Raw genomic sequence first — 15797 nt, forward strand, 5'->3', positions numbered from 1 at the left:
GTACCGCATAAAATAATGTTCATAGTTATCGAAAGCAAGCATACAGTAACCAATCAGCTTATATGGAAATCATACTGATATGTCTTCACTCTTAACATTTGCGACTGCACTTCGGGTAGAATATAGGATTACAAATTTCCAAATACCGATACTTTGTTGGCTTTTACTATTGAATGATCTCGGTTTAAGTATTTATTCATAGTTGTAAAGTCTACGTCTTCAACAATTGATTAAAACACTCTTACAAACACTCTCGTAACTACCGCTTTCCGAATTCGTAGTCATTCTACTTTCCCCCCTTTTTTACGACATGACAAGGCAAAATAGCTGATCTCTAAAATGAAAACAATTTAAAAAAAATAATCAATTAAATATAAATCTATTGAAAATATTTCAATGTGAAAATATCAAAATAAATTGTTGTAAACAATTATTAATAGTCGACATCTGTAACTTATCCTTCAATAAACCTCTAAATAATTGTGTTGTCATGTAGATAAAGAGATAGACAACTTTACTTTCATCCGATGTTTATGGTTTGAGAATGACATACCTAAATATACATTCATTTTGGGATTGATCCGAAGTATTGCATGGAATTTATATTTATTTGCTCTCTTAATCATTTTCTCATACGGATGTAGAAAGGCGTAGAGTTAAGAAAACAGCACAGAGAAACATCATACAAGTTTTTTTAAATTAGAAAAAAGGAAGACACATACGTGACAAGGTAAGCAGTATCATCTGTACTTTCCTGTAGTTTTGAAACCAATTTTGTAAAATAAATTGTCGTTTTGGATTTCATATGAAGTTAGCGGTTACTAGTTTGTATAATTAAGATCATGTAAAACCTGGCCTTAATCTGTTTTGTAGAATTTTTCCAAATTTGTATACACTATATAGACGACTGACGGTTAATTGTCAGTTAAACTAATATCAACATTGATGAATAACAAACCCTTTTATCTTTAAACCAGTATAATTTTGAGTGAGGTTTTTAAAACATTAATCTTTAGACTTGTGACTTCCATAAGTATATGGCCAATATGGGATGATTTTAAGACCCCATACGACGGGCGTCACAAGTGGAGAATCTCCTTAGCTTTCCGGAGCACCTCAGATCAATCCAGGGATTTGGCGGGTTTTGATGCTAAATCTTCAGTTATTTAGTTGTGATATTATCGGCCGATGTTTGTTTATCGTCGTTTTTCTTTTTTGTCCATGGTATTGTCCGGGTTTTATTGTCCATGGTATTGTTTGTTTTTCTTTTTTGCCCATGGTATTGTCTGTTTTTCCTTTTTGTCCAGTGTATTATTTATTTTTTTGTGTTTTGCCCATGGTATTGTGCATTGTTTTTGCCCATGGTATTGTCTGTTTTCTTTTTGTCCATGGTATTGTCTGTTTTTCTTTATTGTCCATGGTATTGTCTGTTTTTCTTTTTTGCCCATGGTATTGTCTGTTTTTATTTTTTGCCGATGATATTGTCCGTTTTCTATTTTGCACATGGAATTGACTGTTTTTCTTTTTTGTCCATGGTATACTCTATTTTTTTCGATTTGCCCATGGTACTGTCTGGGTTTTATTGTCCACGGTATTGTCTGTTTTATTTTTTGCCCATGGTATTGTCTGTTTTTCTTTTTTGCCCATGGTATTGTGTGTTTTTCTTTTTGCCCATGGCATTGCCTGTTTTTCTTTTTGGCCCATGCTATTGTCTGTTTTCCTTTTTTGCCCGTGTATTGGCTGGTTTTCTTTTTGATCCATGGTATTGGCTGTTTTTCTTTTTGGCTCATGATATTGTCTGTTTTTCTTCGACTGATGGTTTTTTTATATTTTCTTTTTTTTTGCCTTTGGCAGGTTTGGTATTGTCTGGATGTCTGGTATTGTGTGTTTTTCTTTTTGCCCATGGCATTGCCTGTTTTTCTTTTTGGCCCATGCTATTGTCTGTTTTCCTTTTTTGCCCGTGTATTGGCTGGTTTTCTTTTTGACCCATGGTATTGGCTGTTTTTCTTTTTGGCTCATGATATTGTCTGTTTTTCTTCGACTGATGGTTTTTTGATATTTTCTTTTTTTTTGCCTTTGGCAGGTTTGGTATTGTCTGGAAGTTTTGCCCATGGTATTGTAAGTTTTTCTTTTGGCCCATGTTTTTCTTAATGGCCCCTGAATTTGTCTGTTTTTTTTTCGACTTATGGTTTTTGATTATCCCCTTTGTATTTTCTGCTTCCTGCTTTAATGTTATGTTTTTTTGTGATGTAACATCGACAAAGAGTAGGCTGAACCACTTTCATAAGGTAATAACCTCCTAGACCCATTGGTAATTGTTTCAGTCTTGTGTACTTAAAAGATCTTGAGAACAAAATGACAAAATTTGGATGGTTTACATCTGTTTCCATCAACGTGAACAGGTTATTGTAGCGTTTTAGTTTAAGGTTTTTGCTATGTATGGAAATGATGGATATAATACATTGAAAACTTAAAACTGGCCTCCTGATGTATGCGCAAGGAGGAACAGCTGTAATCCTCAAATAGGTAATAAGAGTCACCTCCCATCGTAAAATTTGAAAATTGTCAATTATGTTAAGTCATGATATAAAAATCCCCATGCAGGATCGATCTGTACAAAATTATTTAATTTCTTAACTGATAAAACACGAGTTTATACGTTTTTCATATTAATACGCCACTTTTGTATATGAAATGAAGGATCTTTAGTGTTTTTACATTTTAGTTTGTGTAAATTTTATACTAGTCTATCAACCAATGAAGCCGCCATGATCTGTATCTGTATCTGTATCTTTATGCGACTCAGTGCATGATACGATCGCGGATATGTGTCCATTAAAGGATAGGTGGTGGTTAGTTCAACTGTTGGAGTTGCAGCCGCGAAACCCTCAACTGTCTTTGAGCATGCAAAAAAGTAAAATAACAAAAATACCGAACTCCAAGGAAAATTCAAAACGGATAGTCCTTTATCAAATGGCAAAATCAGAAGCTCAAACACATCAAACGAATAGAAAACAACTGTCAATGTACTCTTTCAGATGGTTCCACTGTTCCACTGTTTTCGGGGAAAAAAGAGTTCTTTCTGATGTCTTTTTTATATAAAAGTATTTGTATGATCTGCTATTTCTGGTTTCTTGTCTTTCTACTATGTTTGAATATTGGAAACCACTTAATTTTTTTTCCTTAAATTGACGTTCATTTCTTATTTCTATGAGGTCGTTTATCGGATCAATAGCTGTCACCAATCCCTGAACTACTTTGTATAACAAAATCAGCCTCTGGAGTGTCCTACGTTCATGGAGAGGTGGCAGTTTCAGCTTTGAAAGCATATTTATTACACATCCTGTTTTATTTGTGCATGATTAGTCGTGCTTCTCTTTTATGTATGCTTTTAATCTGTTCTATTTCCCTGATGGTAAATGTGCTCAAAATGACAGCGCCGTATTCCAATACAGATCTTACCATGGCTAACTAGGCTAGTTTTTTGCAATCTAGGGGGTATTGGCGTACGTGTCTTCTCAGGAAACCTAGTGCACAGCTTGCCTTGCTAGTCATATATCTGATATATTTAGACCTTGATACGGGTTTGTTTTAACTTGCTCTAAAATAATGATAAAATAAAACTTTGGACTGAAATCCAAATGATTGCCTTATTTCTTTAAAACTGTAGAAGATGGAGAAAATCTAACACAAACAAAAACTCTGGGAGTCAAGATAAATATGTCGGAACCAAAATCATATGTAAATGCACCTATTTCGTTGTTTTCATATTCTGTGAGATATATTGTTATTTGAAGCATATGATATATATTTTCAAAAGTTGTCAAATGTAGAATAACAGAATGTTTTAGTTAATTTGTTGCGTTTACCAATTCATTATTGAATGTATATTTGATAAAACATACTTGCGCAAATGATTTAAAGAATATTTCCGTTAAAAAAAATCTTTTATCAAATCACGTAATCAGATATCACAAGATATGAAGACAGAGGCCATTTTTTGAACAGGTATCACAAGACATGGAGACGGAGGCCAATATTTGAATATTTAAAAAAAAATCTTTTTTTCTCATTATTTAAATAGGTATCACAAGATATGGAGACGGAGGCCATTATTTCAATATTTTTGTTACTTTTTGTCAGATATTCAAATGGTAAGTGTCATAAAATAAAAGTAGAAGTCAAACATATTATAGAGGTCACCGCTCCTTAACAAAACCTGTCTTGTTATGTCACGCCCTTCTTTTCCCTATGTATTTTTACCCCAATTTAAGGGTCACATGTCTTATAAGGTCAGTTTACTCTAGTTCCAATAGTGAGTTTTATATACAGGTATGAATGTCATTGGATAAGTGGTTTAAAGATCATACAAACAGTACAAAAATGACACTTTTCATTGAGATATTGTATACAAATGTATACAAATTCGGATTGGTCGTAGAAAAGCTGGATTGTTTCTTTAATGGCTGCAAGCCCAACCTTTGAAAAAAAACCATAACCAAAAAAATATAAAGAAAATGATGAAAAGAGACGAGTGATCTTGCTGTCAGTATAGGAACACAGTTCCGCATGGAAGACCTTTTAATGCGTTGGTTTTCCTGTTTGAATGGTGTTACACTAGTCAATTTTGGGGCCCTTTATAGCTTGCTGTTCGGTGTGAGCCAAGGCTCCGTGTTTTAATCCGTACTTTGACCTATAATGGTTTACTTTTACAAATTGTGACTTGGATGGAGAGTTGTCTCATTGGCACGCATACCACACCTTTTTATATCTATATATGACAATATATATATATATATTCATTGATTGTTTATATCTGTGTTTGTAATGGACATGTATGTCCATCCACTGCCTTTTCTTTTCTATTTCTGGTATTTAAAACATTTCCATCAAGTTTTCGCAATTTTCATTAAACAAATTATTTTCAAGAAATTAAATGCTAGTGATTTGTTTATGTGAAAAAAGTATAAAAAAAACGAACTCCAAGGCAAATTCAAAAAGAGGAAGTCCATAAAAACTGACAAAATCAAACGATATCAATCAACGGAACAAGTGAACAACTGCCATAATCCTGACTTTGGTACAGGCGTTTTCCGAAGAAAATGGTGTGTTGAATCTGTGTTCAAAGCTAGCTAAACCTCCCACTTGTATTACAATTGTTTATAGTCCCGTTATAATAACAAAATTTGTTGAGCTACCAAAACAGACATAATAGGTTTATATGATAATAATTGGGAAGTTATATTTTCGATATAGTATATAAACGGCGATATGTGTATATATCAAATAGACTGGTACTCAACAATGCAGTTAAAAAATATATGAGCCAATATATTCTGTCTCCGAAATGTTAAGGTCTCAATCTTTTTTATCGAGTTTAAACAGATTTGTGAAGAAATGTACTAATGACTACCCACATATAACGGCTAGGTGGATGCAATTGTAAAATGTATTGAGGAATTCAAACTGATCAGGTTGCACAAACATCAATTACTGTTAAATCTTTATGACGTTTAGAATTTTAAGTGTTCATCTGTTGTATTTCTTGATAATTTGATAAATACTTAGAATATAAACGATGGTTTTCGTTAATCAATGTTTTTGCTAGCCTTTCCTGCAGCTGATGACTAGAAGTCCTTGTTCGTTCTTAAAAAAATATATAATAATACACATTCAAAATTAATTTTCATATTTGTATTTTATTAAATGTTTACCTGTATCAAGTTATTTGTCTCTTGTTGGTAAAAACGCAACAGCATCATCATGAAAATAAGGGGATGTGGTATGATTTTCAATGAGAAAACTTCCTAACAAAGACCCATTGACGAAGATGGAAAAAAACTACAGGTCCTACTATTGCTTTCAACAGTTGGCAAACACCATACCGTATAATAAGCTATAAGAAACCAAGGAATAACAAAATGTGCAGCAATTCAAAAGAGAAAACTAACGAACTTACTATTCTATAATTATGTTATTCGGTAAGAGGATGCCATGCTGGAGCTAGCCTGTCAAAAAAACAAAAAAATCATGCAGAAAAAACCGGAAAGGTTTACTTGGATTATTTTGTAAAATAGATAAAGTTGCCAAATTAAAAAAAAATCTATGATAGTTTATTATTTTTTTCAGGTTCTGATTTCAAGAGAGTTTGTTATTATGGAACATGGACAAACACGCTTCAAGTAATATCAGGCAGATTTTACATCAAAGATATTGATCCATTTCTGTGCACCCATGCCATATTTGCATTTGCTAAAGTTAATACAGCAAAGCTAAAGCTTGAAAGACTGCAAGTTGATGATGACAATGGACTCCTTCCTCCTGATGCGAAAGGAAAATATTTCGATTTTACAAATATTAAAATAAGAAATAAGAAATTAGTAACACTGCTTTCTATTGGTGGAGCAACATCATCGGAAGCTTTACATAATGTAGCAGAGACACCCGAACGACGAAAAGCATTTGCTAAAAATTGTCGTATCTATTTACGTGACCGGAATTTTGATGGCTTTGATATTGATTGGGAATATCCTGGAGTATTTAAGGACAAATTTACAGAACTATTAAAGGTAAAAAAAAATCATACATTTATAAGCACGAACTAATATACTGATGTTTTCAATGGATAGTTAACATAGCATATGATACTGTTAATAGGTATGTTTAATGGCCATTGTTATATTATAGTTCGTTTCTGTGTGTGCTACATTTTAATGTTGTGTTATTGTTGTGTCGTTGTTCTCCTCTTATATTTGATGCGTTTCTCTCAGTTTTAGTTTGTAACCCGGATTTGTTTTTATCTCTATCGATTTATGAGTTTCGAACAGCGGTATACTACTGTTGCCTTTAGTATGGGAAAAAATGTAACTTTTATAACGCAATTACATGTATTTTACTATCAAAATAACACATGAAAGAAGGAAGAAGTGGCTTTTTTATCATCAAAATTATTTCTGTATAAAGAACTTGATTAATAACAAAGTAGATAAATTTAAAAACTACTAAATGTACTTTTGAAACAAAGTGGTAGCATTTTGTTGCATTGACACTTTATCCTCTCTTCAAAACAAATATATTGTTGTTCGAGCAGACAAAACTACTAACCGTATTGGTTTTATATGTATATTACCAACACTTAGAATGCCTTACTACAGAATGCTGAATACACAGTAAATCTGTAAATCACCCATAAAACCCTGCAGTTTTCACTTAAGAGGAGATTTTCGAAAATCATAAATTCGTCGTATTCTCCGTTCATATTAACATAAATAGGACGATGAAAATCTCCTGTCTTTTCACTGGATAAATAAACTTGACGAAAATCCTTATAAAAAACGATACATAACTGGGTCGTTTTGATGTTCGACTAAGATTCTTGCAACCATTAATTCTACAGTAAAAGAAGAATTTCAGAAATATTATGATAAGGTACAAACAACCAGTTGTTTCAATCAGATGTTGATCTTAAAATTCTGAAGATCTACTTCAAAATCTTCAATTATTTCTTTACAATCAAGAAGTAATGACATAAACTTTTGATTTTTCTACGCTCTATACTACTATTCCCTATGCATAATCGAAAGATCAACTACATTTTTATTAAAAAGAGATTTTTCTGGGGTTTTTTTACAAAATGGGAATCGTAGGTACAAATTCCTTGTTTGGGTTCATAAACAATATTACTGAGTGAAGAACCACACTGATCCCAACAGCAAATAAATCAAAGATGATATAATAAATATGCTGGACTTTATGATCACCAACAACACCAGTGTCCAGATAGTAATTATGTACAAACAATATGAAATCATACGGGTAGAGAATATACAAAATAATTAACATTTTTGTAAATGAATACAGTTATAGAATAACTAATCGAAGAATTCAAATAGAGAAAAATATTCAACGAGTGACCGAACAACACATTAATTCACGAATGCGTGTTGTTCGGTCACGAGTTGAATATTTTTCGATATTTGAATTCTTTGATTAGTTATTCTTTTTATTACATTGGCAAATGGCTTTTTTAATGAAATTAATGTAGAAAATGTAAGGAACTATATCTTTTTTCTACGCATTCACAATTTGTTTTGATCCGACGTTATCGACGTCTTGACAACGTCTATTGTTGTATGACGTCAGAGAGTGAAATAACCACGTTTATTTCACATGTGAAATTATCGGTTTTTATTTGACTGGGAAATTAATGTAATTCATTGCTACCAATGTAATAATTAGGTTTAACTACATGTTAGTATAATAATAAGTTTATTGGTAGGGTTCGTGTTGCTCAGTCTTTTGTTTTCTATGTTGTGTTTAGTGTACTGTTGTTTGTTATTTCGTCGTTTTTTTATGAGTTTGAACGTCCCTTTGATATCTCTCGCTTCTCTTTCACACAAAGCAATGTTTCTCCTTTAAAATTGACTTATGTTATATTTACAACGTTTATAGGCAATGCGTTCGGAGTTTGACAATGATGACGCAATCAGAACAAGTCACAAGCCAAGATTGGTACTTTCTATAGCAGTTGCTGCAGGAAAACCCAACATTGACGAATCCTACAATGTTAAAGAAATTGTCAAGTAAGTATAAAGAGACCATTCATTACGGGGAAGGAAAATATAGATAATCTCACACTATCCTTCAGTCCGTCAAAAAATTTCCATACAAAATCCAGCATTCCGTATAAAAAGAAAAACTTGTGTGTAAAGTTACTAGTATTAAATTTGCAGATAACAAAGTGAACACAAGACGGCCAACATATCGACTAAATTTTGTTTTTGTGTGAGAGGTTTCCCTACGTTCACTATTTTGTATTCATAAATTGCCTATTCTAAAGTTTTTCTTGACCTGTTTGCGTGGAATCCCGACAAAATCGAAGATGGGTACAATACACTCGCTAGAAAATTGACAAAATTCATTTCTCTGATATAGAAAATCCTTAACACACACATCATATGTGTTTGTTTCGACTTTCTGAATTTTACGATGCTAAAATTGATGTTTAAGCAGACGACACAGAGCTACACCGTTAAAACTTCCGACGTAAGTAAATTGATCAGGCTGGATGAAAATATAAAGGTTCGTAGGAATTGGTGGATGGATAGATGGATCATTGTAGTAAATCGTTTGTAATTATACTGTCCTTCGGGCGTCTTTAATTGACAATACAATTATCATATTGCATTGTATCGAATGGTGTTTAACGTCCATAGCAAATATAACATTCACATCAGGATGAGAACATGCTGATTTGATATGAGCACGATCCATGCTTTGTACACGACTAGTATAGTTAGTTTGATTTTTAAAATGCCAATTCAAAAGGTAATAGTGCGCTGGAAGATGTGTTACAATTCTACCTGGACTCTTTATTCCGATTCACCCTAACACCCTACCAGTCTGGTCTAGATCTCTTACTCTTAAATCCTGTTTTCACATTTGCAGGAACCAAGCAGGAAGTACAATGTTGATAAAACTGACAATGTAAAAAACATAACGGATAACGAATTATTATTGAATTTTGCAAAATAATTTAAATTTTTCAAATCGGTAAAAAACGTAGACATTGTTACAAATATCTGTTATAGGCATTTGATAAAAAATATTACAAAAATAATTTTATATTCTATTATTAATCATTGATGCAATTTCAGTATATCATTGAGTCCATGAAGAGTAAGTGATCGACGGTTTCTCATACAAATATATAAATATATCTTTTTGACAGATATGTAGATTTTATCAACGTTATGGCGTATGACTACTTTGGTACTTGGAGTAAAGTATCAGGATTTACAGGTCCTCTATTCTCAAGATTATCAGACCAAACCTATAATCCTCAGCTGTCACAGGTAATTTTATACAAATTAAGGTCGTTCAGCAGGGCCTCTGTTCTCAAGATATTAGCGTTCAGACTATAACCTTAAATCCTCGGCTGTCACAGGTATTATATTACAGTATCAGGCTTTACAGACCTCATGTTCTCAAGATATTCAGATCTCATCAATAATCCTGAGATATCACATGTTATGTTGTATACAGCATGTCTTTTTGTAGTGATAGTTATATTCAAACCGTGGTATTTTGTTGTTTTGGCAATCTACTGTAGCTAGTTAGCAGTTCCAAATTCAAGCGATTGCACAACAAGTAAAAACACGACCCATGCCTGTTTCTTTAGCAGAATGTCTAATATTTGCCGACATCAAATTTTAAGTTTTTCTTCGCAAAAACCAGTTTTTTGGCAGCGTGTTAATTTTGAAAGATGGCCGACATGAGATAAACACTCATCGGTGTTCTGTTTAAAAAAAAGTGAGGGACACGTTGGTGTCATTTTGGCTGCCAAAATTTATTGCACAATATTAGTTGTGGTTCCGTTACACCATTGCATTTAAAGTATTGAAATTAGAATGCTATTATTTTTTTAACAGCAAAGTTTAACGTTGAGGTTAGTACAACTTTCAAAAGGTCAAATCAGTCAGAATATTTAAACTAAAGATATAATTTATGAAACAACAAATTACCAACTGCTGCTTTGGCTGTTCAAAGAAAAGAAAAAAAAAACGATTTCAAAATCATAGTACCGAGTTTTAGATTAAAATTAGTAATTTAGTTACGTTCTAATGCTTTCATCAAAATCATACATTGATATGAAATTTTTATTATGTGAACTTTAATAAGATACCGTAAAGTCGTTGTATTAGTAACTTGTTTCCACTAGTCTTACTTTAAAACCAAATCAAGGCCAACAAGTCACTTCCTCGTTGTCCGATATAAAGAAAATTGTAATGGATTTAAAACCTGCATATTGATTCATCGTATGGCGTGTTGTGTACAGAAGGAGTAAAGTAGCGACATAAACTACCTTTGAATCGTTTGATCTGATGTTATCTGATGTAATCAAATGAGTATATGCATATCAAAGAAAGACATATATCAAAACATTTGAGAGCACTTTCAGTAAAGAAAGACAGACGATACGTTCGTTTTGTCACTTGTAAGTTTCTACCTTTTAAAACCTAACGTGAAATATTTGAGTTTATTATCAATTAAATATTTTTAAGGATTTATGATTCGTTAAAAATTGATCACATGTACATTTGTATTTACTCAGTTTGCACGTCAATACTGTTGTTATTAGCTTTTCGTATTGCACAGGGCATACAGCATGTTACTAAAAATACATTCTAGAAATCCCCAATTTTACATCGTTTATGTAATAGTTGCTAACTAATAATATAACAATTGCAGCCTCTGGTTGAGGTCAATACGATGTTATATCGACCTCATACAAAGGCTATAATTGTATAATATTTAATTGTGGATTACTGCTCTATACAATAATTGAAGCTTCAAAACATGTTTCTTGGTATATTAATAAGTAATGTTTATTTACCTTCTTGTAAAAGAAGTATCTTGTTGAAATACTTATAAACCATACAAAAGTCGAAAAATTCAAAGGTGTATTCAATAATATCATGACTACCTATTAAGAAAAAAGATATATGCACAATATTTTGATTTTATTTTGTATTATTATGCAGAACTGGACTATACAGTACTGGATGAAAAAAGGAGCACCTCCAGAAAAGTTAGTAATGGGGATTACGGCAACAGCTTTAGCTTTAACACTGAGAAGTCCATCCAATCATAGCATTGGAGCTCCAGTGATAAACAGTACTATTGTAGGTCCAATAAGGAAATTGAGGGGCCAGTTGTCTTATTTCGAGGTAATTAACCCTTGTTGGAATATGACTGTTAATTTGACCAATCAGCCACTTTTTTTAAGGTGCGAACAGTTCAACACAAAATCATTAAAATACAAATTCGAGTAATTTATGCATTCTATAAAGTTCATTAAAAAAAGTTGACATTAGCCGTACACGTGTCAATCGATATGAATCTCTTTTGCGTGTAATATGCAGGAATGGCGGACCTATATTCTTCACTTGAATGTATTAATAATAATACCCGTAAAAATTTTCAACTTTGAGACCAGTTATCAATGACAATCAAATCAAATCATGACTACGTGAAACATGTAACAAAAAAATGTTCTGAATAAGGTTATAATTCTTTTCATATGACAAAAAAATTAATGTTAAATCGTTTTCAAAGCTGATTTTTTGTTACAAAACAAAAAGGAATCTCCTCTCTTAACCTAATCTGAAAAGGTGGAATGTTTTGATAATTGATTGTGATTTTGAGTATTGGTATGTCAAAAACTAAGTTAACAAAACTTTAACAAGACGTTTGATACAAGTATGTAACTGGCATACACCTTATTTTGTCGTTTTCACCCTCTTGATTTTTATGCATGTTTTATTCGTCAGCCAAAAAATGATAGGAGAGACAGAAGCAGCCATGAAAGGTTAATGTGAGATTAGAATGGAAAGACCAGACATTTTTCTAAAATCAAAAATGACTTGATTGTCCGTCAGTTCCTGTTACAAGTAATGAGCTTAGAATTCAGTGGTTATCGTTGGTTGATGTCTGTCTTATTTTGTTTCTGGAGATTGGTTTAACATAAACAGGCAGTTAGTTTAACGCTTGAATTGTTTTACATTTTGTCGGGGCTTTTATAGCTTACTAAATTGCATGGGTTTTGCTCATTATAGAAATTCGTATGGGGACTTATGGTTGCTCATATTATAATGCAATATTGCATGAAAAGATCCCAATTAATTTTGAGGTCACTACGTCATATGTAACGTCAGCATCAATTGATGGATATACTTTTGAAGCATATTGCCAATCCAAGCTTCACAGTCTAATAATCAAATGCCCGTTAAGAAACAAGTGCCGTGTATTGATTTTGGTATATGTAGATCTCGGTGCCTATAAATACACATACATGTTAGGAGTGTTTCGTTTCCGAGAAATATAGTTTGACACTAAAAGCCGAAAGATAAAAAGTTATACAAAACTGACTTATATCATAACTAATATGTCTGACAAAGCAAATGTGTAGGTAGTGACTATCGTAAGAATATTTATTGATAGATCGCTAATACTTTGCTGTATCATACGTTCTATTTACTGTTCTATATTTACAGTTATGTGACAAAGTCAAAGGACTTCGTGGAATATGGGACGATGAACAGAAATATACCTATGCATATTCTGGTAACCAGTGGTTTGCATATAATACCCCGAGAAGTATGATAGAAAAGGTAAACACCCATTTCTAATGTCCAAGTTTATGTACAAGTGAGTTTTCTGTAATACTAATCTAGAGATAACGATTTTCTAAACGTTTTAGTACTTCTGCAAGAAAAGGCAAGTACTTCCCAAAAAACTTTGAACAAACTTATAATTATAAATTCTACATTGAAAAGAGAGGATAATATAAACTTATATACTACAGCTGTGTAGTCAAATTGAGGCCCCACATGGGTGGTGTCCAAGTAATAACTTAATCACAAATGTGTTGCCAGTATAATCACATAATCATTAACTATTTGTTTTAAATATAATATTCATATAATCAAAAATACAGTCCTTGATTATCAAATAATCATGAAATATTTAATCTGGAAATCAAATAATCACTATAAAATAGGCTTCAAATTGCACTGACCGTAAAATCATTTATGATATACAGTCACTGACCGTAAATCGCCTTGTTTATGACGTTGACAATTCGTTTCCGTAAAGTTTTATCAATTACGTCTTTAAAAGTACAGGTTCGCGGAATTTTTACGTCATTCACTCCAAATTTAAAAAAAAACGATGGTTTTTATCCTAAATATTTCCTATGGAACATTTGTAGGAGTTACAGTATATAAAGAATAGCCATACATAGTACTCGGCTCAAAACAGAATAGAAATGCTCGACAAAGCCTCGCTTTCTACCTGTTTCTAAGCCTTATACAAATAAAATCTATATTTAAAACAATGTACGGTTATTCTATATATCATAAAGTTAATACAAAAGTACTGTAAAAGGAATATTTGGTTGGATATATATGAGACAATTATCCAATAAAAACTTAACATACGAATCAGGATAGCAATGGTTACCATACTGGACACTATAACAGACCACATCACAACACCCAATGCCTTAAGAAAAGTCGTACAAATACAAAGAACAACGAACACACATTTTTTTAAAGTGAAGACCACAATATCAGAGGTAAAACAAAATCTCGAAGTTTGACGATCCATGCCGAAACTACCATACGATGTTTGGCGTGATCATGAACATACTTTACCTAAATAGAACAGAAAAGAGAAAATGAAGACAGATGCATAAACAAACAAATCTAGGTAGCTGATATAAAAAATTTGGGAAAAGAAAAAACTGGAAAGGATATCCAAAATGATAAATGTTAAAATATTTTGTGAAGTGAATTTTCAAACCGGTTTTCTGAAAAAGACATTTATTATTACGAGTCTTTAAGAATCTAGTATCATTTGTGATTGTTATTACATAAGAAATTGCAATAATATTTGAATTTTTCTTCTAGGTTAAATACGCCAAAACAATGGGATTAGGAGGTATAATGTTTTGGACATATGATCTTGATGATTTCTCTGGTAATCATTGCGGACAGGGAAAATTCCCTTTATTGAACGCTATAAAGGATGCTGCATCTAATACAAGTTTTACCAAAGCGCCAACTACGATAGCGACAACTACGAAAGCACCAACTACGACAGCGCCAACTACGATAGCGACAACTACGAAAGCACCAACTACGACAGCGCCAACTACGCCACAATCAACACCAACTAGAAAACCAAGCAATCCACAGGAAACAGTAGCTAAGACGAACAAAACTGACTCTGACAATTCAACAGAATCTCAGATGACAAGCACAATAACAACACTTTTATATACTGATACAAAAACAACACTTGTATCTACTGATGCAAAAACAACGGAATTTATAACCACTACAATCCGAACAACACCCAGACCCTCGTTTATAGTGTACAATATAAATCAAGCATCACATACTAAAATTTGCAATGTTTTATGGATGACGATGATTATTACTACTTTGTTTATCTGTTGTGGAGATTAATTTTCATGAGGGGAAACAGTGGGCAAATGCAATCAAAGTTACAGAGTTAAAAGTAAACTGATAAAATTTTGGATATACGTTAACTATTTGTATTGAAACAGTAAACTTTGGCATCAAACACGTTTGTGCGGTGCTCGGATTTTATGTCAAACGAGATTTTTTTCTTCAAATTTTCAATTATGATATTCCCGTGTTAATTCTCCCCTTCCCCCCCCCCCCCCCCAAAAAAAAAAAGTGCTTTTTTACAAAATAAATCATGTAATTGCAAGACACATTTTGTCTGAACATAAGACAGTTAAACAAGTTTTGAAGACTTTTTCAATCAAATTTTTTCTCAAATATATCCATTTTACTTCCTTAAATAATTGAAATACAATTCATCAGAATAAAGGCTTGTATGAATCGTATATCTGGTCAGGTAATCACAATATGAACAAATATTTATATCATTCTAATAATTTTCTGCCTACCCGGTAACCAAATTATTAAGACGATAACACGGTACTTGTATTCATATCATACCATCCTGAACATGCATGAAATATTTGCCACTGGACGTTAAGAAACCAACACTCAATCAATCAATCAATTAATCATATCATGTTTGAGTTATGTGTAAAATACTTAACACAAGAGACATAATTGAATTTTTGTCACAGAATATTCACAAAGAGACTTAAAATGATATAGTTATTTCTAAATACAGTCTCAAATGTTATCAGCAAGCTAATGTGAACCGCTCAACAAGGAATATTGATTTTTTTT

At 32.4% G+C, this 15797-nt stretch overlaps 1 protein-coding gene across 1 annotated transcript; it reads left to right on the plus strand.

The window, feature by feature from the left end:
* Positions 1–514: 514 nt before the first annotated feature.
* On the plus strand, positions 515–15245 carry LOC127717814 (chitinase-3-like protein 2). The gene is made up of 8 exons (XM_052223660.1): positions 515–730; positions 4085–4154; positions 6130–6569; positions 8452–8582; positions 9731–9854; positions 11544–11729; positions 13056–13172; positions 14472–15245. Exons 2-8 carry the CDS (start codon positions 4097–4099, stop codon positions 15030–15032), a joined length of 1617 nt encoding a protein of 538 aa, XP_052079620.1. The 5' UTR covers positions 515–730; positions 4085–4096; the 3' UTR covers positions 15033–15245.
* Positions 15246–15797: the final 552 nt, after the last annotated feature.

The sequence above is a fragment of the Mytilus californianus genome, unplaced genomic scaffold, assembly GCF_021869535.1.
Source record: "Mytilus californianus isolate M0D057914Y unplaced genomic scaffold, xbMytCali1.0.p SCAF_10, whole genome shotgun sequence".
NCBI lineage: Eukaryota > Metazoa > Mollusca > Bivalvia > Mytilida > Mytilidae > Mytilus > Mytilus californianus.

Excerpts from the sequence above, each read along its gene's own strand:
- LOC127717814 (XM_052223660.1), top strand. The coding sequence starts at position 4,097 with ATGGAGACGGAGGCCATTATTTCAATATTTTTGTTACTTTTTGTCAGA. Across the intron at positions 8,583-9,730 it reads AATGTTAAAGAAATTGTCAA|ATATGTAGATTTTATCAACG; the intron begins GTAAGTATAAAG and ends TCTTTTTGACAG. Across the intron at positions 11,730-13,055 it reads GCCAGTTGTCTTATTTCGAG|TTATGTGACAAAGTCAAAGG; the intron begins GTAATTAACCCT and ends CTATATTTACAG.